We start from the raw sequence: 22,888 nt of genomic DNA, 5'->3' as shown, positions 1-22,888 counted from the left end.
CTCTAAAACTGGTGGTGTGGGAGCCCAGCGCACCTCCCACTCTGAACCTGGTGGTGTGGGAGCCCAGCATACCTCCTACTCTGAACCTGGTGGTGTGGGAGCCCAGCACATCTCCCACTCTGAACCTGGTGGTGTGGGACCCAGTGCACCTCCCACTCTAAACTTGGTGGTGTGGGAGCCCAGCGCACCTCCCACTCTGAACCTGGTGGTGTGGGAGCCCAGAGCATCTCCCACTCTGAACCTGGTGGTGTGGGACCCAGTGCACCTCCCACTCTAAACTTGGTGGTGTGGGACCCCAGTGCACATCCCTCTCTGGACCTGGGTGGTGTGGGACCCCAGTGCATCTCCCACTCTGAACCTGGTAGTGTGGGACACAGTGCACCTCCCACTCTAAACTTGGTGGTGTGGGAGCCCAGTGCACCTCCCACTCTGAACCTGGTAGTGTGGGAGCCCAGTGCACCTCCCACTCTGAACCTGGTGGTGTGGGACCCCAGCACATCTCCCACTCTGAACCTGGTGGTGTGGGACCCCAGTGCACCTCCCACTCTGAACCTGGTGGTGTGGGACCCCAGCACACCTCCCACTCTGAACCTGGTGGTGTGGGAGCCCAGCGCACCTCCCACTCTGAACCTGGTGGTGTGGGAGCCCAGGACACCTCCCACTCTGAACCTGGTGGTGTGGGACCCCAGCGCACCTCCCACTCTGAACCTGTGGTGTGGGACCCCAGCACACCTCCCACACTGAACCTGGTGGTGTGGGACCCCAGCACACCTCCCACTCTGAACCTGGTGGTGTGGGACCCCAATGCACCTCCCACTCTGAACCTGGTGGTGTGGGAGCCCAGCACACCTCCCACTCTGAACCTGGTGGTGTGGGACCCCAGCACACCTCCCACTCTAAACTTGGTGGTGTGGGAGCCCAGCGCACCTCCCACTCTGAACCTGGTGGTGTTGGAGCCCAGCACACCTCCCACTCTGAACCTGGTGGTGTGGGAGCCCAGCACACCTCCCACTCTGAACCTGGTGGTGTGGGACCCAGTGCACCTCCCACTCTAAACTTGGTGGTGTGGGAGCCCAGCGCACCTCCCACTCTGAACCTGGTGGTGTGGGAGCCCAGAGCATCTCCCACACTGAACCTGGTGGTGTGGGACCCCAGTGCACATACCACTCTGGACCTGGGTGGTGTGGGACCCCAGTGCATCTCCACTCTGAACCTGGTAGTGTGGGACCCAGTGCACCTCCCACTCTAAACTTGGTGGTGTGGGAGCCCAGTGCACCTCCCACTCTGAACCTGGTAGTGTGGGAGCCCAGTGCACCTCCCACTCTGAACCTGGTGGTGTGGGACCCCAGCACATCTCCCACTCTGAACCTGGTGGTGTGGGACCCCAGTGCACCTCCCACTCTGAACCTGGTGGTGTAGGACCCCAGCACACCTCCCACTCTGAACCTGGTGGTGTGGGAGCCCAGCGCACCTCCCACTCTGAACCTGGTGGTGTGGGAGCCCAGGACACCTCCCACTCTGAACCTGGTGGTGTGGGACCCCAGCGCACCTCCCACTCTGAACCTGTGGTGTGGGACCCCAGCACACCTCCCACACCGAACCTGGTGGTGTGGGACCCCAGCACACCTCCCACTCTGAACCTGGTGGTGTGGGACCCCAATGCACCTCCCACTCTGAACCTGGTGGTGTGGGAGCCCAGCACACCTCCCACTCTGAACCTGGTGGTGTGGGAGCCCAGCACACCTCCCACTCTGAACCTGGTGGTGTGGGAGCCCAGGACACCTCCCACTCTGAACCTGGTGGTGTGGGAGCCCAGTGCACCTCCCACTCTGAACCTGGTGGTGTGGGACCCCAATGCACCTCCCACTCTGAACCTGGTGGTGTGGGAGCCCAGCACACCTCCCACTCTGAACCTGGTGGTGTGGGAGCCCAGCGCACCTCCCATTCTGAACCTGGTGGTGTGGGAGCCCAGCGCACCTCCCACTCTGAACCTGTGGTGTGGGACCCCAGCACACCTCCCACACTGAACCTGGTGGTGTGGGACCCCAGCACACCTCCCACTCTGAACCTGGTGGTGTGGGAGCCCAGGACACCTCCCACTCTGAACCTGGTGGTGTGGGAGCCCAGTGCACCTCCCACTCTGAACCTGGTGGTGTGGGAGCCCAGCGCACCTCCCACTCTGAACCTGGTGGTGTGCGAGCCCAGCACACCTCCCACTCTGAACCTGGTGGTGTGGGAGCCCAGCACACCTCCCACTCTGAACCTGGTGGTGTGGGAGCCCAGCACACCTCCCACTCTGAACCTGGTGGTGTGGGAGCCCAGCACACCTCCCACTCTGAACCTGGTGGTGTGGGACCCCAGTGCACCTCCCACTCTGAACCTGGTGGTGTGGGAGCCCAGTGCACCTCCCACCCTGATTTTATTTGCCATAAACTAATGAATCCGCAATCACCCTTCCTGCTTCTAGTGCTGGTCTTTTGTGGATAGTTCTGGTCCCTCAGCTACAACGCTCTTTTATTAAAACATGATACTCATAATTCCAAGTCCCTCACTCTTTCTTTGTCAAACACCTCTGCTCCAGCTGCCCTTTCCTTTCCAAAGTTTCCAAAGGATATTTGGGCTTCCTACATCTCCATCGATCTCACTTAGTTCTTGTTATCCACCAAATCAAATTCCCACCTGTGCCACACTATTGCTAAAGTTCTGATCACTACTATCATCCGATTTGATTGAAACAAGAACTTGTATCCTTCCTTCTCAACTTGTCTGCAACCTTCAATGTCGATCTCACTTTCCTTTTCCTCTATCTATTCAGTGTTCTCTGGATGAATGGAATCACATTCACCTGTTCTCACTATCAGCAGTAGAATTTTGTGCAGCACTTGCATCATTTGCACCGTTACCTCTGGTGATCACATCTCCCCCTTCTCTCTGTATCTGCATCTCCTTGTCAACATTATTTGAAATGACAGCCTCAGCTTATACACAGATGATACCCACTTTTACCACTTGACAACTTCTCTTGATCCTGAATTTTCTCAAAATTAATGCAATAGCCTTGTGCGTGTCATTAGTAAGATCTCCTGTATTCCCATCTATTTATGGACATCCCCTCATCCCTGTCAAATCTCTACCACTCAAACCTATTTCTTGTTATCTGTACACTTGATGAAGCCCAAAGAATTCCTGGCCCGTCTTTCTTCTCCATAAATATAATCATTCGGAATTCTGTTGTCTGTATTTCATACATCCTTTACTCTTACTTCTTGATTTATGGTAAAGCAATATCTCAATTTTATAAATGTTTGTTTTTCATATTCCTTTAGTCATTTCTCTCTTGCAATCTCATGAATAATTTACCATATCTGCACTCTTCTAAGTCTAGCCCCCTGAGGATTTCTGTAGTAAATTCTCCATCACTAATATCAATGCTTTGAGCTGTCTAAGTTTTCTCTCTCTCTCCCCCCCCCACCCCACCTTCTTGGCTTGTTGTATAATCAGAGATCAGTTGCTTCACAGGAGTGTGTCTTTCAGCACATTGCCCACTGTTGGTACCCAAAGAGCAACTCATTTGGACCCAAGCTATCTTCTTTCCCCAGAGCTCTGAAAATTATTTTCTCCAAGGCACCTATCCATTTCTGTTATTCCTGACTGGTTCTGGTTCTTGGACTCTTTCAGGCACAGAGTTCCAGATCCACCACTCTCTGTGTAATAGTGTTTCTTCTTATATCTCTCCTTTACTGTATTTTCCTTTCACTTCAACGATATCTCTGTGCTCCAACCAACCCCCCCAAAAAACAAGATTCTTGATTCATATTTTAGTGAGAGAGATTTTCTTGGTTTTATCCTAAAATTGGTCAGAGTCTTGTACATCTCCATCAACTGTCCAACTGGTCATTGTCTTATACAAGTCCATCAAATCTCTAACTCATCATAGTCTTATATAGGTCTAACAAATGTCAAGTGGTGATTATCTTGTACATCTCCATCAAACGTCCAGTCAATCTTCACACTATTGTGAGGAAAGTGACTCCAGCTTCTCCGATCTAATTTTGAAGCAAAAATCACTCATTCCTGGAAATTTTCCAGTAATTCTTTTCTTTGCCTTTGAAGGCCTTCACATATTTTCCCAGTACAGTCACCAAAACAGGATACTATACTTCAGATGTGATATTTTGCACAAAGGGGTTATGTTGAACTTTCATGCTGTGATGTCCCTATTTATGAAGGTGTTCTCCCACATGTTGATGGAAAACACTAGTGACAGCCTCTTGACTCAGGAAGTCACTCTGTTAAATGAGATAGGGTTTCCCAAACAAAAGGAGAATAAGGGTATGGCCTAATGAATCTTGCTGAGTGCCTGGGGAAAAGGAACACGGCTGGTCACTTGACACCACTGAATGGGCCTGCAACCCGTGGACGTAACAAAGGAAGCTGTCGCTACAGGCTTCATTTGCCAGCAGGTTAAAAAGACAGCTCTCCCTGAAAGACCACTACTCCCACCACACTAAAAGGGAAACTGGTTCAGCCCTAATGTGGCAGATGGATTACATCGAAGCCCTGCCACAGCAATAATGATGTAAATACTTGCTCATCATGGTCGAGACATACTCGAGTCTGATCAGGACCATACGCTGAAGGGATTGCAGAAGTCGATCTGTTGTTGTGGGGACCCGCAGGAAATACAATCGGATAATGGGTCTCATTTTGTGGGACAAGGGTGCTCTGGTTTCCTCCCACGTCTAAAGAGGTACCAGTTAGCAGGTTAATTGGTCATTGTAAATTGCCCTGTGATTAAGCTGGTGTTAAATCGGTGGGTTGCTGGTTGGTGCGGCTTGCTGAGCCAGGAGGACCAGTTCCGCGCTGTATCTCTAAATAACAAGAGCCTGAAAGACCGGGCCACCAGCAACGGTGTATCACATCCTCCATGACGGCCCAAGCATCAGGGCTGATTAAAAGGATGGAAAGAAGAAACAAAACTTCCTCTTAAAACTGACCTACACCTGACAGGGGTGGCTGGCTTTACTAACTGAAGTGTGACAGCACCTGAGAAACAGACCCTTGCCTCAAAGATCACCTACAGTTAGAACGATCAGGAATGCCCCAGAACCCCGAGGAGAAAGTGATCACAATACAAAAGCTTCCAGCAGTGGGTGGGAGACTATGGCACATGTACAAGGGAAGGGACTATCTGGAATGTGGGAAGCCAGAGTGATTTCTTATGCCCTGCCCATTACCTACAATGGATGAAGGTCAATAAAACTACAGTGAAAGAAACTGGTTGAGTAATTCAGCGAAAGATGAAAATCAACATGACTCAAATAGCTGAATATATTTCAGAAGACTGAAATAAAGTGCAGTAAATATGATGCTTTAGCTATCTATTAGCCAAAATCAATAGACTTTTACATTAACTTTGTTGCAATACGTTGATACCATTTAAACAAATGTTTTTCTTTTGATAAATAGATTAGTTCATTTCAAATTATGAAAATTTAGAATTATCAGGCTATTAGGACAGTATAAAAGTCCACAATCCCTTCAATTTGTTGTAAGTACAAACTTTACTTTAGGTAATAACTATTTAATCCTTACCTGGTGGTAGTTGAGAAGGTCGAAATGGTCTTTTAGTGGTCCTGATTGCAGCCTTCTGTTTAAATCTACTTGTAGAAGACGTTTTACATCTTCGTTTCTGCTTCAAAGATTATTATTAGTTATTCAGTGAATGTAAAACTCTGCCAGAAGGATATCTGTGTTCCATTCAGAAACTGACAGAGCTGTTGACATGCAAAGTACTACCTTAATTACGTCCAGTAGACACTTTATTAGATACATCTGTACACCAGCTCGTAAATACAAATATCTAATCAGTCAATCGTGTGGTAACAACTCAATGCATAAAAACATGTCGACATAGTCAAGAGATTCAGTTGTTATTAAGGCCAAACATCAGAATGGGCAAGAAATATGATTTAAGTGACCTTGACCATGGAATGACTGTTGGTGCCAGATGAGGTGGTTTGAGCATCTCTCAGAAACTGCTAATCTCCTGAGATTTCTGCACACAACTGTCCTTAGAATTTACAGAGGACGGTGCAAAACACAATAAGCATACAGTGAGCAGCAGGTCTGAAGGCAAGAACACCTTAATGAGAGAGGTCGGAGGAGAATAGTCAAACTGGTTCAGGCTACAAAGGGATGATAATCACACCAATGTTCAAGAAGAGAAGGGTGAGCTGCCTCAATGACTATCACCCATTGGCACTCACATTTACTGTGATGAACTGCTTTGAGAGCTTGGTCATGGCTAGAGCCAACTCCTGCCTCAGCAAGGACCTGGATCCAGTACAACTGGCCTATCACCACAATCGGTCTACAGCAGATGCAATTTCCTAGCTCAGGCTGCTGTCTATTGATTATGGCTCAGCACTCAATATTATCGATAGCACGCTCTGTTCTAATGAACAAACTCCAAAACTCGGGCCTCAGTACCTCCCCGTGCAACTTCCTCACCAGGAGACCACAGTCTGTGCAGATCAGAAATAACATCTCCACCTCACTGAAAATCAACAATGGTGTGCTTCAAGGATACGTGCTTACTCTCCCTACACCCACAACTGTGTGTGACTAAGCACAACTCAAATACCATCTATCAATTTGCTGCAGACACAACTACTGTCGGCAGAATTTCAGATAGTGACGAGGAGGGTGGATGATTGGTGGTGTGACAACAACCTTGCACTCAACGTCAGTAAGACCAAGGATTAAATGTGGACTTTAGAAAGGGGAAGTCAGCACAACACAACACCAATCCTCATAGAGGGATCAGAAGTAGAGAGAGTGAGCAGTTTCAAGTTCCTGCGTGTCAAGATCTCTGAGGACCTAACCTGGTCCCAACATATCGATGCAGTCATAAAGAAGGCAAGACAGTGACTATACTTCATTAGGAGTTTGAAGAGATTTGGTGTGTCAACAAATACACTCAAAAACTTCTATAGATATACCATGGAGAGGATTCTGAGAGGCTGCATCACTGTCTGGTATGTGGGGGAGGGGGGGGGGTGGTGGTTGCTACTGCACAGGACCTAAAGAATCTGCAGAGGATTTTAAATTTAGTCAGCACCATCTTGGGTACTCGTCTACGAAGTACCCAAGACACCTTTAAGGAGCAGTGTTTCAGAAAGGTAGTGTCCATTAATTAAGTGCCTCCAGCAGCCAGGGCATGTCCTTTTCTCACTGTTACCATCGGGTAAGAGGTACAGAAGCCTGAAGACACACACTCAGCGATTCAGGAACAGCTTCCACCCTTCTGCTATCCAAGTCCTAAATGGACATTAAGCCCGTGAAACCTCACTTTTTTAATATATCTTATTTGCTAGTGTATGGTTTTTAATCTATTCAATATACATATACAGTAATAGATTATTTATTATTATATTATTTTTTCTTCTTCTGTATTAGACATTGTATTGAATTGCTGGTAAGTTAACAAATTTCGCAACACATTCCAGTGATAATAAACCTGATTCTGATCAATATCTCTGAAGATCTATCCTGAATTCATTAATTATAAATACTTTGAAATGTTCTGTGCATCACCCTCCTTTACCTGTGAAATCCTTTTTATCCTGGCTTGACTACAATCAGAAGCAACTGTTGGCAAAGTTTCATCCTCTATCATGACAGCATCCTGATGATACCCTGATGTTGACCTATGAAACAGATGACAGGAAACAGTGGTAAGGTGCAAGATTTTTCACACTAGTAAAGAGGGAAATGACAGATAAATTCACCTTGTTGTCTGATAGTTATCTATATAAATGTGTAACCTGACACATTCAATCCTGTGTCTGGTCTAACTTTACCGATACGCAAACATCAGTCAAGCGTTCTTTTGCTGCTGACTTTGTTCAATGCCATTAGTATTTCTGAGTCTTGATCTCACAAACTTTATTATAGAGTCGAACTACTGATGTTAGGCTAACAGGTTGGTGTTCCTGAGTTTTCTCTCTTCCAATCTACAAAAGTCTATCTTGCCATTTCTATCACTTCCCATTTAGGTATCTCACTGTATTGTTCTTCTGATGTACACAAAATCTCAGGCACTTAGGAAACAGAACAAAATCAGTTCTTCTACACCCTACCATGGTTGCTAGTATACTTTTCATAACTGATTTTAATTGCAGAAAACAGCTAACACCTCTAAATTAAAAAAAGATATCTGCTTCCTGGCCCAGTACCAATATTTATCTAAGGACTATCATGTTAACCTCATCAGACATTCACTATAAACATGTCCTCAAATTTAAATATACTTGAATTCCAACTTGCCTATTTAAAAGAATACTTTCTTGTTAAAAAATATACACCCAATTTCAATAATGCATGTACTGCAGGGTTATAGTTAGATAATGTGAGCAAATTAAGATGTTGCATGCTGGTATAAATAAATATTGTATGTTAAGATTCAATTTGGTGGCATAGGTTCAATATGGAGGGGCCACTGCACCGGATTGAAAAGAGCTGTCGAATACTGAAAACCCGGCCAGCTCCATCATGTGGCACTCACCTCCCCAGCATCGTGGACATCTTCAACACGTGATGCCTCAAAGAGGAGGCATCCATCATTAAGGATCCCCATCACCCAGGACATGCCCTCTTCTCATTGCTACTATCCAGGGGGAGGTACAGGAGCCTAAAGACAAACACTCAACGTTTCAGGAACAGTTCCCTCTCCTCCACTGTCAAATGAATTTGAATGGATTTGATTTAATGTAAATTAACATAATGCTATTTTATGGACTTATTCTTACACTTCTTTTAAAATGATTATCAATTTAGCTTTGGATGCTGAGAAAAGTTAGAAGTAATTATTCATTTGTTACTGACCCATTTGTTGAGGTGTTTTCAAAGTGAACGTGAGAGTCACTGTTCTGATGAGTTGCCACGTTTTCTGCATTCTGGAAAACAGAAGGGTTACCATATCATTTGAGCTTCTGTTTTTTTTTAAAAAATAGTCTTCACTTAAAGGCATGCTTCTTTCAAAGTGGCCCAGGTAGAAACACACATTTTTGCCAATAAGCTTTTCATTACTGGTCTCTTGGGATGGAAGCAAAATGTTTCATCAGTACAACCAAAGGTTAATGATTATACAATTAGAGGTAAAAATGGCAGGATTTCAGTTTTGTTTAAGGTTTAATGACAAATATACCGCTACGATTGGTACAAATTTGTGAAGTCATAAACCAAGCCTGCTAAGCTCAAAGCTAAACTGTCAATCGTAAGAAGGTCCGCTGGAAGATGCACATGTGTGGAGGGCTGACATTGGGTGCAACCTGTCCAGATTAAAGAATATTTGCTCTTGAAACTGAATTCTCACCGTGTCATTATCTTTAGAAATGGCATAAAGGGGATAAAAGTAATTTGTCCAATTCAAATTGTTATACTGGAACTTAACTGTCAATATTTGAAAATTAAAGATCAAGTTCACAACCAGTAACTGCTTATCAATAGCCAAAAACTGAAAATAAAAGTACATCATACAATTTCAGCCAATGATAGTGCTTCCTCAGATAGAGAAAATTACTTTTATTCTGATTAATTCCCTTTGGCCACTTCCTCCAAGAAGCTTATCCAATTTACTTTTAAACTGAGTTACAAATTGTATAAAAGAAACTTTTCATCTTGCCTTTAAATGGTTGATCTCTAATATTAAAACCTTTTATCCTTGAATTCTTAACCATTGATGCTTCTACTCTATTTTCAACTGACGTCTCAAGCAGATTGCCTATTATATTGTATTCAAGGAATACAAGTAATGAAAATAGTGATTACAAGAAATTCTGCAGCTGCTGGAAATCCAAAGCAACGCACACAAAATGCTGTAGGAACTCAGCAGATCAGGTAGCATCTACGGAAACGAACAAACAGTTGGTATTTCAAGCCGAAGCCTTTCTTCAGGACTGGAAGGGAAGCGGGAAGATGCCAGAATGAAAAGGTAGGGAAGGAAAAGGTAAAAGGTCAAGCCAGGTGGAATTCAAGGTGCTGGGTTCGTTGGAACTGGAGTTGGCAGTGGAGTTTGAGGTTTGGTACTGCCTGGGTTCGTTGGAACTGGAGCTGGCAGTGGTGGAATCTGAGGTCTAGTGCCACCTAGGTTTGTTGGAGCTGGAGTTGGCAGGTGGAGTCTGAGGTCCAGTGCTGCTCAGGGTCATGGAACTGGAGTTGGCAGTGGAGTTTGAGGTTTGGTACTGCCTGGGTTCATTGGAACTGGTGGAATCTGAAGTTTGGTGCTGCCTGGGTACATTGGAACCGGAGTTGGTGGTGGATTCTGAGGTCTAGTGCCACCCAGGTTTGTTGGAACCGGAGTTGGGAGGGGTGGAGTCTGAGATCTGGTGCTGCCGGGGTTCGTTAGAACTGGGGTTGGTGGTGGAGTCTGAGGTCTGGTGCTGCCCGGGTTCATTGGAGCTGGAGTTGGCGAGGACTGTATCCCCAGAATGGAGGTGTCCAGGGCAGTTGGAACTGGGATCGGAGTCGGCGGGATCTGCGGTCTGGAGTACGGAGATCTGATCCTTCCTGGAAGTGAGGAAGGCAAAGGAATGGCAGTTGAAGTCATGGATATGGTGGAGAATGAAATGTTGGACGGGTGCATGGTAGGTGAAGGAGAAAGAGGCCTGCAGCTTTGGCAGAGACTGAGACAGGACCTGCAGGTACCTCTGCAGAGTGGGGAGTGTTTATGTGACAAATAGACCTGTTTCAGATTTTACCTTTTTATACAATCACCTTTAAATATGTTTGCTAGACTCATCCCCTTAAAACTGTATCATTTAGGGCATACGCTAATATCCTTTCTTAACATGGTCCTTAAATGGCCATTAGCAAACTTATATTCACTTGCACCAATGTTCATATTAAAAAATGTCTCAGCATTGATACTGTGGGTCACTAATACACATACTAAGCAAATCTAAAAAGCAACAAATTTACCAAAATAAAAAACACAAAATGCTGGCAGAACTCAGCAGGCCAGACAGCATCTATGGGAGGAGGTAGTGACGACGTTTTGGGCCGAAACCCTTCATCAGGAGTGAAGTAACATGGGATGGTCGAGGGGAGATAAGAAGTGGGGGGGGGGATAAAGTAGAGCGCTGGGAAGTGATAGGCTGGAGGGAAATTGGCAAGGGTGAAGGTGGAGATTTATGGGAATTAAAAGAGAAAGAAAGGTAGGGCTGGGGGGAGATTATAGTGGGGGGGGGGGGTGAAGAGAGAGAAAGAGAACCAGACTAAAATAATAGATAGGGATGGGGTAAAGGTGAGGGGCAGGGGTATCAACAGAGGTCAGTGAGTTGGATGTTCATGCCGGCAGGTAGGAGGCTACCTAGGCGAGAGATAAGGTACTGCTCCATCAACCTGCGTGTGACCTCATGTTGACGGTAGAGGAGGCCATGGACAGACATATCGGAGTGGGAGTGGTCTGTGGAATTGAAGTGTGTGGCCACAGGGAGATCCCGCCACTGCTGGAGGACTGAGCACCGGTGTTTGGCGGAACGGTCTCCCAGTCTGCGGCGGGTCTCCCCGATGTGTAAATGGCCACATCGGGAGCACCGGATACAGTATATCACCCCAGTGACTCGCAGGTGAAGTGGTGCCTCACCTGAAAGAACTGTCTGGGGCCTGGGATGGTGGTGAGGGAAGAAGTGTGGGGGCAGGTGTAGCACTTCTTCCGTTTGCAGGGATGAGTGCCCAGAGGGAGGTCCGTGGGGATGAATGGACAAGGGAGTCGTGTAGGGAGCGATCCCTGCGGAAAGCTGAGAGTGGGGAAGATGTGGTTGGTCGTGGGATCATGTAAGAGGTGGCAGAAGTTATGGAGGATTATGCGTTGGATCTGTAGGCTGGTAGGGTGATAGATGAGGACCAGGGGGACTCTATCCTGGTGGGCTGGCGTGAGGGCAGAGGTGGGTGAAATACGGGAGACGCGATGGAGGGCAGAGTTGATAGTGGATGAAGAGAAGCCCTTTTAACCACATCTTCCCCTCCCCCCCCACTCTCGGCTTTCTGCAGGGATCGGTCCCTACGCGACTCCTTGTCCATTCATCCCCACCCCATCCCTCCTCCCCACTGGGGTGAGTCAACTGGGGTGATATACTGTATCCGGTGCTCCCGATGTGGCCATTTATACATTGGGGAGACCCACCGCAGACTGGGGGACCGTTTCGCCGAACACGCTCGGTCCTCCAGCAGTGGCGGGATCTCCCTGTGGCCACACACTTCAATTCCACAGACCACTCCCACTCCGATATGTTTGTCTATGGCCTCCTCTACCGTCAAGATGATGCCACATGCAGGTCGATGGAGCAATACCTTACCTCCTGCTTAGGTAGCCTCCTTCCTGTCGGCATGAACATCCAACTCACTGACCTCCGTTGATACCCCTGCCCCCCACCCTTACCCCCATCCCTATCTATTATTTCAGTCTGGTTCTCTTTCTCTCTCTTTTTCCCCCCTCACTATAATCTCTCTCCCCCAGCCCTACCTTTCTTTCTCTTTTATTTCCCATAAGTCTTCACCTTCCCCCTAGCTCATTTCCCTCCAGCCTATCACTTCCCAGTTCTCTACTTTATCTCTCCCCCCACTTCTTATCCCCCCTCAACCATCCCATGTTACTTCACTCCTGATGAAGGGTTTCAGCCCAAAACGTCGTTATTACCTCCTACCATAGATGCTGTCTGGCCTGCTGAGTTCTGCCAGCATTTTGTGTTTTTTATTTATTTCCAGCATCTGCAGATTCACTTGTGTGGCCAACAAATTTACCTGGCTATTTTCCCAAAATCAACTACTATTACTACGTCAACTCAGGCCTAAGGGGCCGGCGTTGGGCAAAATCAACACTTATCTCTTACTTAGCAACTTATCAACTCCCTTTGAATCCTGATAGAGATACCCTGAAGTAAAAAGAGAATTCCTCTAATCATTCCTCAGTCAACATCACTTAAATTTATTATTCAACCGCAATCTCAGTGTTGATCTCACCGCTGTTTAAAAAACTTGCCATGTAAACTCTTTTGAACTCTCCTCCACCCACCCCCACCATCACCTTAAAGCTATCCCTCTTAGCATTTAACATTTCCCCTCTGAAACAAAGACTGTTGAAGGGTCTTGGCCTGAAATGTTGACGGTTTAATTCCTTCTATAGCTGCCAGCTGACTTAATGAGTTCCTCCAGAACTTTGTATTGTTCAGGATTTCCAGCAACTGTAGATTCCCTTATACTTCTGACTATCTAGATTTCCTATGCTTCACAATTTTACATTGGAAGTTGGTTTATTATTGTCCCATGTACTGAGATACAATGCAACACTTTTGCTTCAGTGCTATACCAACACGTCATTCTATTCAGACCGCATACTTCAGTCAGGTCTTCCCTTCAGCCTCTGACAGTACAAAAAAAAAGTCCAAGCTTGTTCATCCTCTCCTTACAGCTGATCTCTTTAATCCAGACAACATCCTATGAACTCTTCTGTACCCTGTTCAAAGCCTCTACATCTTTCTTGAGCACAACTGCACACAACTCTCCAAATTGTAGCATACCAGCTGCAAAATGACTTCACCACTTTTACACTGAACACCACTGCTGACGAAGGCAAATATGTTGTGCCTGCTTTATCACCTCCTTAAAATAGCTGCCGCTTTCAGGGAGCTGTGCACATACTCCAAAATGCCTCTGTATATCAATGCTGCTACAAATCCTCCTAAAAACTCTGTACCTTCATCTTACATGCAAACTGCCAAAGTGTAGCACCTCACACAGGCCCAGATGAAGGTCCACCCATCATTTCTCTGACAATATTCCTGACTGGTTAAGATGCTGCTGAATCATTTGTCAACCTTCCTCCAGTTCATAACTGGAGCACAGACGTACTGTACATGTTTTCATGTTTCTTAGCATGATGTCTGAATGTTTAGTGGACCTCCACGTTACTATTTTTCACTTTTACTCAAATCTTCCTAGACTATTTATATCCTAAATTCCAACCCGTGTCATTTTATTAGTTAGAATCTATTAACTTCTATTCATTTCTCTACATACAAAATACTTCCTGTTTCTGCCACTCTCTCATGATTCACAATCCACTGTCAGTATCTTAATCAGCTTAATCCGAGAACATAAAGCAAAGTTTTCTGAACAGGCACAGGACAGTACAAGTTATAAAATGTACATATCATTTATAGAAAACTGACACCTTGCTACCTGATTAGATTTCAATCATAAAGCTTCTATATCATCACTTTGTGGTGAGACTTTTGACACTCGCCGTTCACGGCTGAAAAGTATATATTCGTAAGTGCTTATTTGTTTCCACACTGTCAGAAAAAGAAAATATCCAAGTTATGTGCCACCTGCAAATTCTACACTGAATCTCTAACAACATCTTGCAAAATGAGTAATACGATTAAATGCATTTTACATGTTAGTTGTGGGCTTCAGACATAAATGAGAATCAAATTTAGTATGTAAGTAAAATTTATTGAGATAACAATCTGAAAAACATATGTGAAATGTTTTAAAAGCATTTGATACTTTAGAAAGAAGATCAAAATGTATTTTTTTAATACTGAACACCATTAGAACTGATTTTTATCAAGAAAACATTGAGAAGTTTATCTGATAAATGCTAAAATGTTCATTTTTGCTACTATGCGATATATCAGTAGTTTTGGATGCATGTACCGTATTTGCAATTATTCTTAAAGCCTGCTTTCTAAATTGCCAAGCATATTGCTTTCATATAAAAATGCAATTAGGTGGAATATTACCACGATATTTTCCTGTTATATGCTTATGGATGGAGAATTGGCACACATGCGGTATATCTTGATAAACAAAAAGGCAACTCTGGCCATAATTTAATGGACAGAAGAAACACAGGCAAAACATGTGAGCCTTCAGTAAAACAGAAACCCAGAAGAGATTGTGCAGGTCCTGAAAATCTAGAACGACGAAGACAAATGCTGGATGAAGTCGACAGACCAGGCAGCATCTTGGAGTGGAATAGACAGTTGATGTTTCAGGCTGAGACCCTTCATCAGGATTAGATGTGGGGGGTGGGAAGAAGCCAGAATAAGGTGGCAGGTGAGGAGAAAAGAAGGGGCAACAGGGAGCCAGATTGCGGAATGGAGGAAGGATGTGAGAGCAGGAGAAATTACCATAGGTTAGAGACATTAATGCCCATGTCATTAGGTTGGATCCAACAACCTTTCTGAAATAAAACTTGTATTTCTATAATTACTGCATTCTAGAATTATTCAATTGTCTTCGTTATAACTCAAGGCTGTGAAAGATGGTACAAAAACATCTGCTTTTCCATATCCATCACATCATTCTCCCTAACTTCTGCCCTCTTCAACACGATCCGAGCACTAGGCACATCTTTACCTCTCCCAACTCTCTATTTTCCACAAGGATCTCTCTCTACATGACTCCCTGGGGCACTTACTCCTCCCCACTCATCTTCTTCCTGGCACTTATCCCTGCAAGTATGACCAGTTCTACACTTGCCCCTACACCTCCTCCCTCACCTCCATTTAGAGTCCCAAACAGTCCTTCCAAGTGAGGCGACATTTCACCTGCAAATCTGTCAGGGTCATCTACTGTATCTGGTGCTCCTGGTGAGAGTCGATGTAGACTGAGTGGCCACTCGATGAGCAGTTTTCTCCGTCTGCCACAAAAGATGAGATTTCCCCTTGGGCAGACATTTCAATTTCTCTTCCCATTCCCATTCCGACATGTCAGACCATGGTCTCACATACTGTCATGAGGCCACTCTCAGACTGGAGAAGCAACAACTCATATTCCTTCTGGGTAGCCTCTCCAGATGGCTACAGAGGCCAAGTCGATGGACATATTTAAAGTGTAGTATGATGGTTCTCGATTAGTCGGGGCATTAAAGGTTATGGGGAGAAAGCAAGAAAATGGGGTTTAAGATCGAAAATAAATCAGTTATGATACAAAGAGAAGCAGACTCATTAGCTGAATGGCCTAATTCTGCTTCTCTGTCTTGTCTTTAATTACTATATTTTGATTTCTATAATACATCAATTTCTTTGTTTGAAAAAAATCAATCTTAGAATGTCCACTTTGCTAATAATAAACTGGCTTTGTACTCTGAATACAACCAAGAGCTACAGAACTATGAAACGTAAATGATCTGACAGTCAATTGAATGTGTATGAGAAGAGCAAAGGCCATTTCTATTTATCTTCATTGCCACATTCTTTGAAACTGTTCCAAAATTTGAACCTGTTCTGTCAGAATCAGGAATGATTAACTATGTTTGTTCAGGCATCAGACTTCTAGATTAGTTTCGTTTGTTCGCTCATTTATTCTGTACTGTGTCAAATGACCTGTGGGATCATAATCTTTCTATGACCACAATTCTTGGTAGATTTTTCCACAGACGTGGTTTGCTATTGCTGCCTTCTGAGCAGTTTGTCTACAAGACAGATGACCCCAACCATTATCAATATTCTTCAGAAGTTGCCTGGTGTCAGTGGTCGCACAACCAGGACTTATGATATGCACCAGCTGCTCATATGACCTTCCATCACCTGCGCACATGGCTTCGTGTCACCCTGATCTTGGGGTGGGGGGGGGGCGCTCAAAGCAGTTGCTACACCTTGCCCAAGGATGACCTGTAGACTAGCGGAGGCAAGGATTGCATTACATCTACTTTGGTAGAGACGATTCTCCACCCTGCCATTCATTTAGATTAGTAATCCAGTTAAATATTACATTTATGCTGCCCGCTGGGTGAGATTAACAGAGTACCCGTCTTCCTTTCAATTATTTCATGAAAAGAAATGTAAAGAAATGCAAGGTTTGAGGTCTGCACCCTTGAAGCAGAACAGAAGTGGTAAAACTAAAATTATGGAGCAGTACCCTGCTGCTGATAATTACAAGGAACAGTCCAGAACAACCAACTTTCTATTTAAAAATGGAGTTCTCTGTTGGAAAAGTAGGATTAATCTGCTCGACTGTGGTAAATACCATAGGCTAAGCCTATTTTCTTGTCTGTCATATTTTCTATGATCTGTCAAAGTAGATACTTTCCATAGTAGAGAAATGATCAAGTTCAACTGTTAAACAATCATTTGCTTGTAATACAATCTTTAAGACATAATTTACAGAGGTCTTAATTTCTTTTTAAAAAAACAGTATACTAGCGATGAATCTTACTGACTTTAAAACTGGAGCAGACATTTTGTACATTACTTACTAAGGTAGAAGTGGAAGAACAGAAGATCGCACAAAGCTATCAGTGCAGTCAGACTTAGTCCAACGGTGACCCCAGCGAGAGCTAGAATAGTAGTTAAGTTTGTACGAACCAAAAAAATATGGCAGAAATACAAGCCAGGTATCTGCATCATTTATCACTGTTGGAATAAAGAGTACAAGTTTAAACTTGATTGAAGTTCTACCAGTTCTTTCCCAGTCTACCCTTTTTTTAAAAAGCTTTGAAGTATAATTCTGAAGATTCAGAGCAGCAGAATCTCTATTGACAATCAGACTGCACGATTCCATAAAAAGACTTAAATTGGATAAAAGCCAATTGGATAAATTCTTTTGTGAAATGTGCTTGGTGTATAAAACTATCAAACTTAATCTACAATGCACATCCTTTTATCCACATTTCTACAAACATAACTAAAGATTTCAAACTTTTTGAAAGTTCAATGACTTTCTAATTTTTATAAAGTACCGAAAGTGATAAAATAATTCCATCAGAGCAATAAAATCAGTGGGACTTACAAATGTACAAAGAAAGTAAATACACTAACATGATATAAGCTTCTTAGTCAGTCTGGGGGTGGGTGCACACTATAGACACTAATATTTCAGTCACTGTGGGGGGTGTACACTGTATGCACTGAAATGCAATATTTCTGTCACTGTGGGGGTTGTACACTGTAGACACTAAAACGTAATATTTCTGTCACTGGGGTATGTACACTGTATACACAAAAATGCAATATTTCTGTCACTCTGGGGGATGTGTACACTGTATACACTAAAATGCAATATTTCTGTCACTGTGGGGGTGTACACTGTAGACACTAATATGTGATAATATTTCAGTCACTGTGTGCAGGGTAGACTGTACACACTAATATAAAATAATATTTCAATTTTCTGTTGAGAGTCAAGGAATTATAATAACTATGAGAAATAACTGAGTATAAATAACTCAGTTATTGATAATTGATAATGTTGTGTTCTTGCACATAATTGCATGAAAGCCAGAAGCTCCTATTGTCTTAGATAATATGGATCTCCAAGACATACTTAGATCAAGATTGTGCATACTTAGATCAATCCTCCGGGGATTGTGCCGGAGGATTGGCATATTGCTCATGTGGTTCCATTGTTTAAAAAGGGTTCTAGAAGTAAGCCTAGCAATTATAGACCTGTCAGTTTGACATCAGTGGTGGGTAAATTAATGGAAAGTATTCTTAGAGATAGTATTAATAATTATCTGGATAGACCGGATCTGATTAGGAGTAGCCAGCATGGATTTGTGTGTGGAAGGTCATGTTTGACAAACCTTATTGAATTTTTTTAAGAAGTTACGAGGAATGTTGACGAGGGTAAGGCAGTGGATGTAGTCTATATGGACTTCAGCAAAGCCTTTGACAAAGTTCCACATGGAAGGTTAGTTAAGAAGGTTCAGTCGTTAGGTATTAATGCTGGAGTAATAAAATGGATTCAACAGTGGCTAGATGGGAGATGCCAGAGAGTAGTGGTGGATAATTGTTTATCGGGATGGAGGCCGGTGACTAGCGGGGTGCCTCAGGGATCTGTTTTGGGCCCAATGTTGTTAGTAATATACATAAATGATCTGGATGATGGGGTGGTAAATTGGATTAGTAAGTATGCTGATGATACTAAGGTAGGAGGTGTTGTGGATAATGAGGTGGGTTTTCAAAGCTTGCAGGGAGATTTATGCCAGTTAGAAGAATGGGCTGAATGTTGGCAGATGGAGTTTAATGCTGAGAAGTGTGAGGTTCTACATTTTGGCAGGAATAATCCAAATAGAACATACAGGGTAAATGGTAGGGCATTGAGGAATGCAGAGGAACAGAGAGATTGAGGAATAACAGTGCATAGTTCCCTGAAGATGGAGTCTCATGTAGATAGGGTGGTGAAGAAGGCTTTTGGAACACTGGCCTTTATAAATCAAAGCATTGAGTACAGATGTTGGGATAATGTTAAAATTGCACAAGGCATTGGTAAGGCCAAATTTGGAATAGTGTGTGCAGTTCTGGTCACCGAATTATAGGAAAGATATCAATAGAGAGAGTGCAGAGACGATTTACTAGGATGTTACCTGGGTTTCAGCACTTAAGTTACAGAGAAAGGTTGAACAAGTTAGGTCTCTATTCATTGGAGCATAGAAGGTTGAGGGGGGATTTGATCGAGGTATTTAAAATTTTGAGAGGGATAGATAGAGTTGATGTGAATAGGCTGTTTCCATTGAGAGTAGGGGAGATTCAAACGAGAGGACATGATTTGAGAGTTAGGGGGCAGAAGTTTAAGGGAAACACGAGGGGGTATTTCTTTACTCAGAGAGTGATTGCTGTGTGGAATGAGCTTCCTGTAGAAGTCGTAGAGGCCAGTTCAGTTGTGTCATTTAAGGTAAAATTGGATAGGTATATGGACAGGAAAGGAGTGGAGGGTTATGGGCTGAGTGCGGGTAGGTGGGACTAGGTGAGATTAAGAGTTCGGCACGGACTAGGAGGGCCGAGATGTCCTGTTTCCGTGCTGTGATTTTTATATGGTTATATGGTTATAAGATCCAAGTGTATTGCTTACCATAAATATTTCAAAATACTTTTGCACAAAACATTAACATAATTAAGAATTTCAATTCAGGATTTTAAATATTACTTTATAGTATGTATTTAAATTATAAAGTCATTTCAATTAAATGATAAAAAACCTTGAAGTGGTATTGAGTTTTGAATGTTTAATCCTATGGCAACGTAGAACTGTTGCATCTAGCAAATACAAGCAAACTGGTGTTTATCAAGATGAGAGCCTGTTCAATACCTCATTTATTGTGGGATAAAGTTGGAAAATTATAAATATGCATTTGAATCGACAATAAAATTACTTTTTTTCAAATCTGTAGTTGGCAAACCTATGTTATTTGGTGGGGACATGGTGGAGTTAGGGTTTTGCTCCTAGAAAACAGTCCATATATCTATCCTACATAATACAAAGCCACATTATCTAAACATGCATAAAGAACTGAGAGACGAATATAATTGCTTATGTTTGCCATCCCCGCCATACATGAATTTAAGAGCAAATTCTTAGCCCACATTGGATTTTAGGGTGATGCTTATGAATTCTGCAAGGGAGAGTTTCCATTAACCAAACCGACCTAACAAGTGGTGCCTACGTGGGGCTGCAATACACTCATTCCCCTTGTAAACATAATGGTCTGTATTTAAAGTCACCAACCACAGAACTCACAGTTCCTCTCCAAGAAATATTTCCATAAGAATCAGAATCAGGTTTAAAATCACTGGAGTACATTGCAATACATCATTATACAATTATAATTGACATGAGGTATATATATACAGTATTGCACAAAAGGCTTTGTATTTAGAACTATGTAAATAGGGTGTCTAACACTGTTGAACAGGGCTGTCTGTACCTGTCAACGTGGAATGGTGAGCAAACTTGTAAATCTGCAGGGCAAAGGATGCTGGAAATGGTGAGCGGGGAGCACTGCAGGCGGGATGTGGGACAGGTGGCAGTGCATGAGTGCTAGGGCAGGGGCTGACATGGCTGCAGACATACACAGCCCTGAGACACCAGACAAGGTCACTATATTCCAAACAATTGGTTTATTGATCATTACAGAATCTCTCCCTCATACTTCCTGCTCTCTTCTCTCTCTCTCCCCTCCCCTTTTCCCAAACATGATTCCCATCTTCCTGTCCCTTTCCCACTCTCAGTCCACAATAAGGACTCATGTCAGAATCAGGTTTATCACCACTTACATGTGTCATGAAATTTGTTATTTTTGTGACAGCAGTACAGTGCAATATATAAGCTTACTACAGTACAGACCCCAGCTATACACGTGCCTAAGACTTTTGCACTGTACTGTAGTAAGTATATCTCTCTGTCTAGCTACCTATATAATTAAATTACGTAAGTAGTGTAAAAAGTGAGGGAGGGCTCTTGGATTCATTGTTCCTTCAGAAATATTTTAACGAAGGGAATAAAGCTGAAACGTTGAGTTTGTATCTTCAGGATCCTGTACCTCCTTCTTGATGGTAAAAATGGGTGATGGCAGGCCTTATGATGGATGCTGCCTTCTTGAAGAATCTATAAACATCCCACAGCTTGAATCTCTTCTATTTTGAGATGCACAGGCGACCTTGCATTTGGGTTACAAGCCACTTAGTTTTCAGAAAGTCACTTACACATTTCACAAATCAGTATCCCAAAATTTTGAGATACAGAATAAATTTTGCTCATACACACGTTATGTCAGGAAAAAAATAAATGTTTAAAAGAAACAAAAGAATATTGTCAGTTTTTATTCACACAAAAGGGTGAGGGAATAAGATTTGGTATAATGTCAATTGCATTTAAAATTATTGCTGAGTTCCTCCAGTCAGCTGACACAGGAACACACAGGTCAGAGTGCAGCGCTGCCAAGCTCAGCATCTGCAAAGCATTGTGGGAAGTTGCAGTACCATGGCTAGCTCATTAAAGTACAATATTCCCAAAGCCTTTACTGCACTTCCACTAAGTCACAATGTTTGAACCCATTATCCCCCCCCCAATCTGCTTCTATTTCTTCCATGATCCCAATCCTTGAATTTCATCCATTTCCCTGATAGCCCCATTTGCTGAACCCTTTCCTAATCCCTCAGCCTTATGCACCAGGAAAAATGTGCCTCACAGAGGAACACAGCACCATGAAACACCTCTTGTCATCTTCGCGTCCTTGGACTAGAGAGAGTGTGGCAAAGGAGAGACTGGCCTGTGACTGTTAACCCACTCAAAGCAGTGACTCGTGTCCAAATCTTATGGATCCACAGTACAGTGACCAGAAGTCAAACCTGACAATTTGTGTTGTTTCTTCCGCAATAATCTTGTTCAACCCCAAAGTCTAATGTTAGCCTCAACTAATAAACAATGGCAGTGCGTTATTTTGTCCTCACTGATTAAATGGCTCAATGCAAGAGAAAATATTGTGTAAGTATAGATCCCCACTTGTAACATGGGATTCAGATAAACTACAGCATAGTAAAGGCTCTTCAGAGCCAACTATTTAACCACAATCTAACCCTTCCCTCCTTCAATCATCCATGTGCCTTTCTAAATGTTGTTTAAATGCCCCTATTGTAGCTGCATCTACCACTACCCCTTGATAGGGAAACTGAAATCATCTCTGGAAAATTCGCTAAAATAAGCCAATGGAAAATGGAACTGCAGAATCTTTATACATGGTCTTGGGCTCCTACCAAAAGGACGCAAAAACATCAGACATCTCTATTCATAAATTGTGTGAGCACACAGGGAAAAGATTCAAAACAGAAGCGACTCCGGAAAGAATCCTCGAATCATTCAGACACACTCAATTAAAACAGGTAGCAAAATAACTTGCGTTGTACAAAGCATCTGAGCCATAACATCACTGAAATTAAAATTTAGCCAATAAACTTACATCCAAATTCTGGGCTGCTTTGAAGCAGTTTTGGATTTATAAAGAATCCAACAAAGACAAAGCCTGAAATGGTGACGGCTATCAGACAACAAAGGACAGCAGAGATAACACAGCCCAGAAAGTACCTACATGAGAAAGCAA

At 43.5% G+C, this 22,888-nt stretch overlaps 1 protein-coding gene across 16 annotated transcripts in view; it reads right to left on the bottom strand.

Moving 5' to 3' along the window:
* Nucleotides 1-22,888, bottom strand: part of LOC132406762 (palmitoyltransferase ZDHHC1-like) — a 45,430-nt gene that overhangs the window by 5,376 nt on the left and 17,166 nt on the right. For 6 of the 16 annotated variants that reach the window (XR_009516234.1, XR_009516233.1, XM_059992719.1 and 3 more), the window contains 5 exons: nucleotides 22,748-22,872; nucleotides 17,270-17,426; nucleotides 8,890-8,960; nucleotides 7,610-7,712; nucleotides 5,596-5,692 (listed from right to left, as the gene is read on the bottom strand). Coding sequence is in view for 4 of the 16 variants with exons in the window: in XM_059992719.1 (XP_059848702.1) it covers nucleotide 8,960; nucleotides 17,270-17,426; nucleotides 22,748-22,872 (283 nt within the window). In the remaining 12 variants the exon portion in view is untranslated. Of the gene's footprint in view, nucleotides 1-5,595; nucleotides 5,696-7,609; nucleotides 7,713-8,569; nucleotides 8,696-8,889; nucleotides 8,961-14,244; nucleotides 14,358-17,269; nucleotides 17,427-22,747; nucleotides 22,873-22,888 lie in introns of all 16 variants that reach the window. The other 10 variants (XM_059992718.1, XM_059992712.1, XM_059992721.1 and 7 more) reach the window with 8 other exon arrangements.

Source organism: Hypanus sabinus, chromosome 17, assembly GCF_030144855.1.
Source record: "Hypanus sabinus isolate sHypSab1 chromosome 17, sHypSab1.hap1, whole genome shotgun sequence".
Taxonomy (NCBI): Eukaryota; Metazoa; Chordata; class Chondrichthyes; order Myliobatiformes; family Dasyatidae; genus Hypanus; species Hypanus sabinus.
The sequence above is the reverse complement of the archived record's forward strand: the minus strand, read 5'-3'. Positions and strand labels throughout refer to the sequence as shown.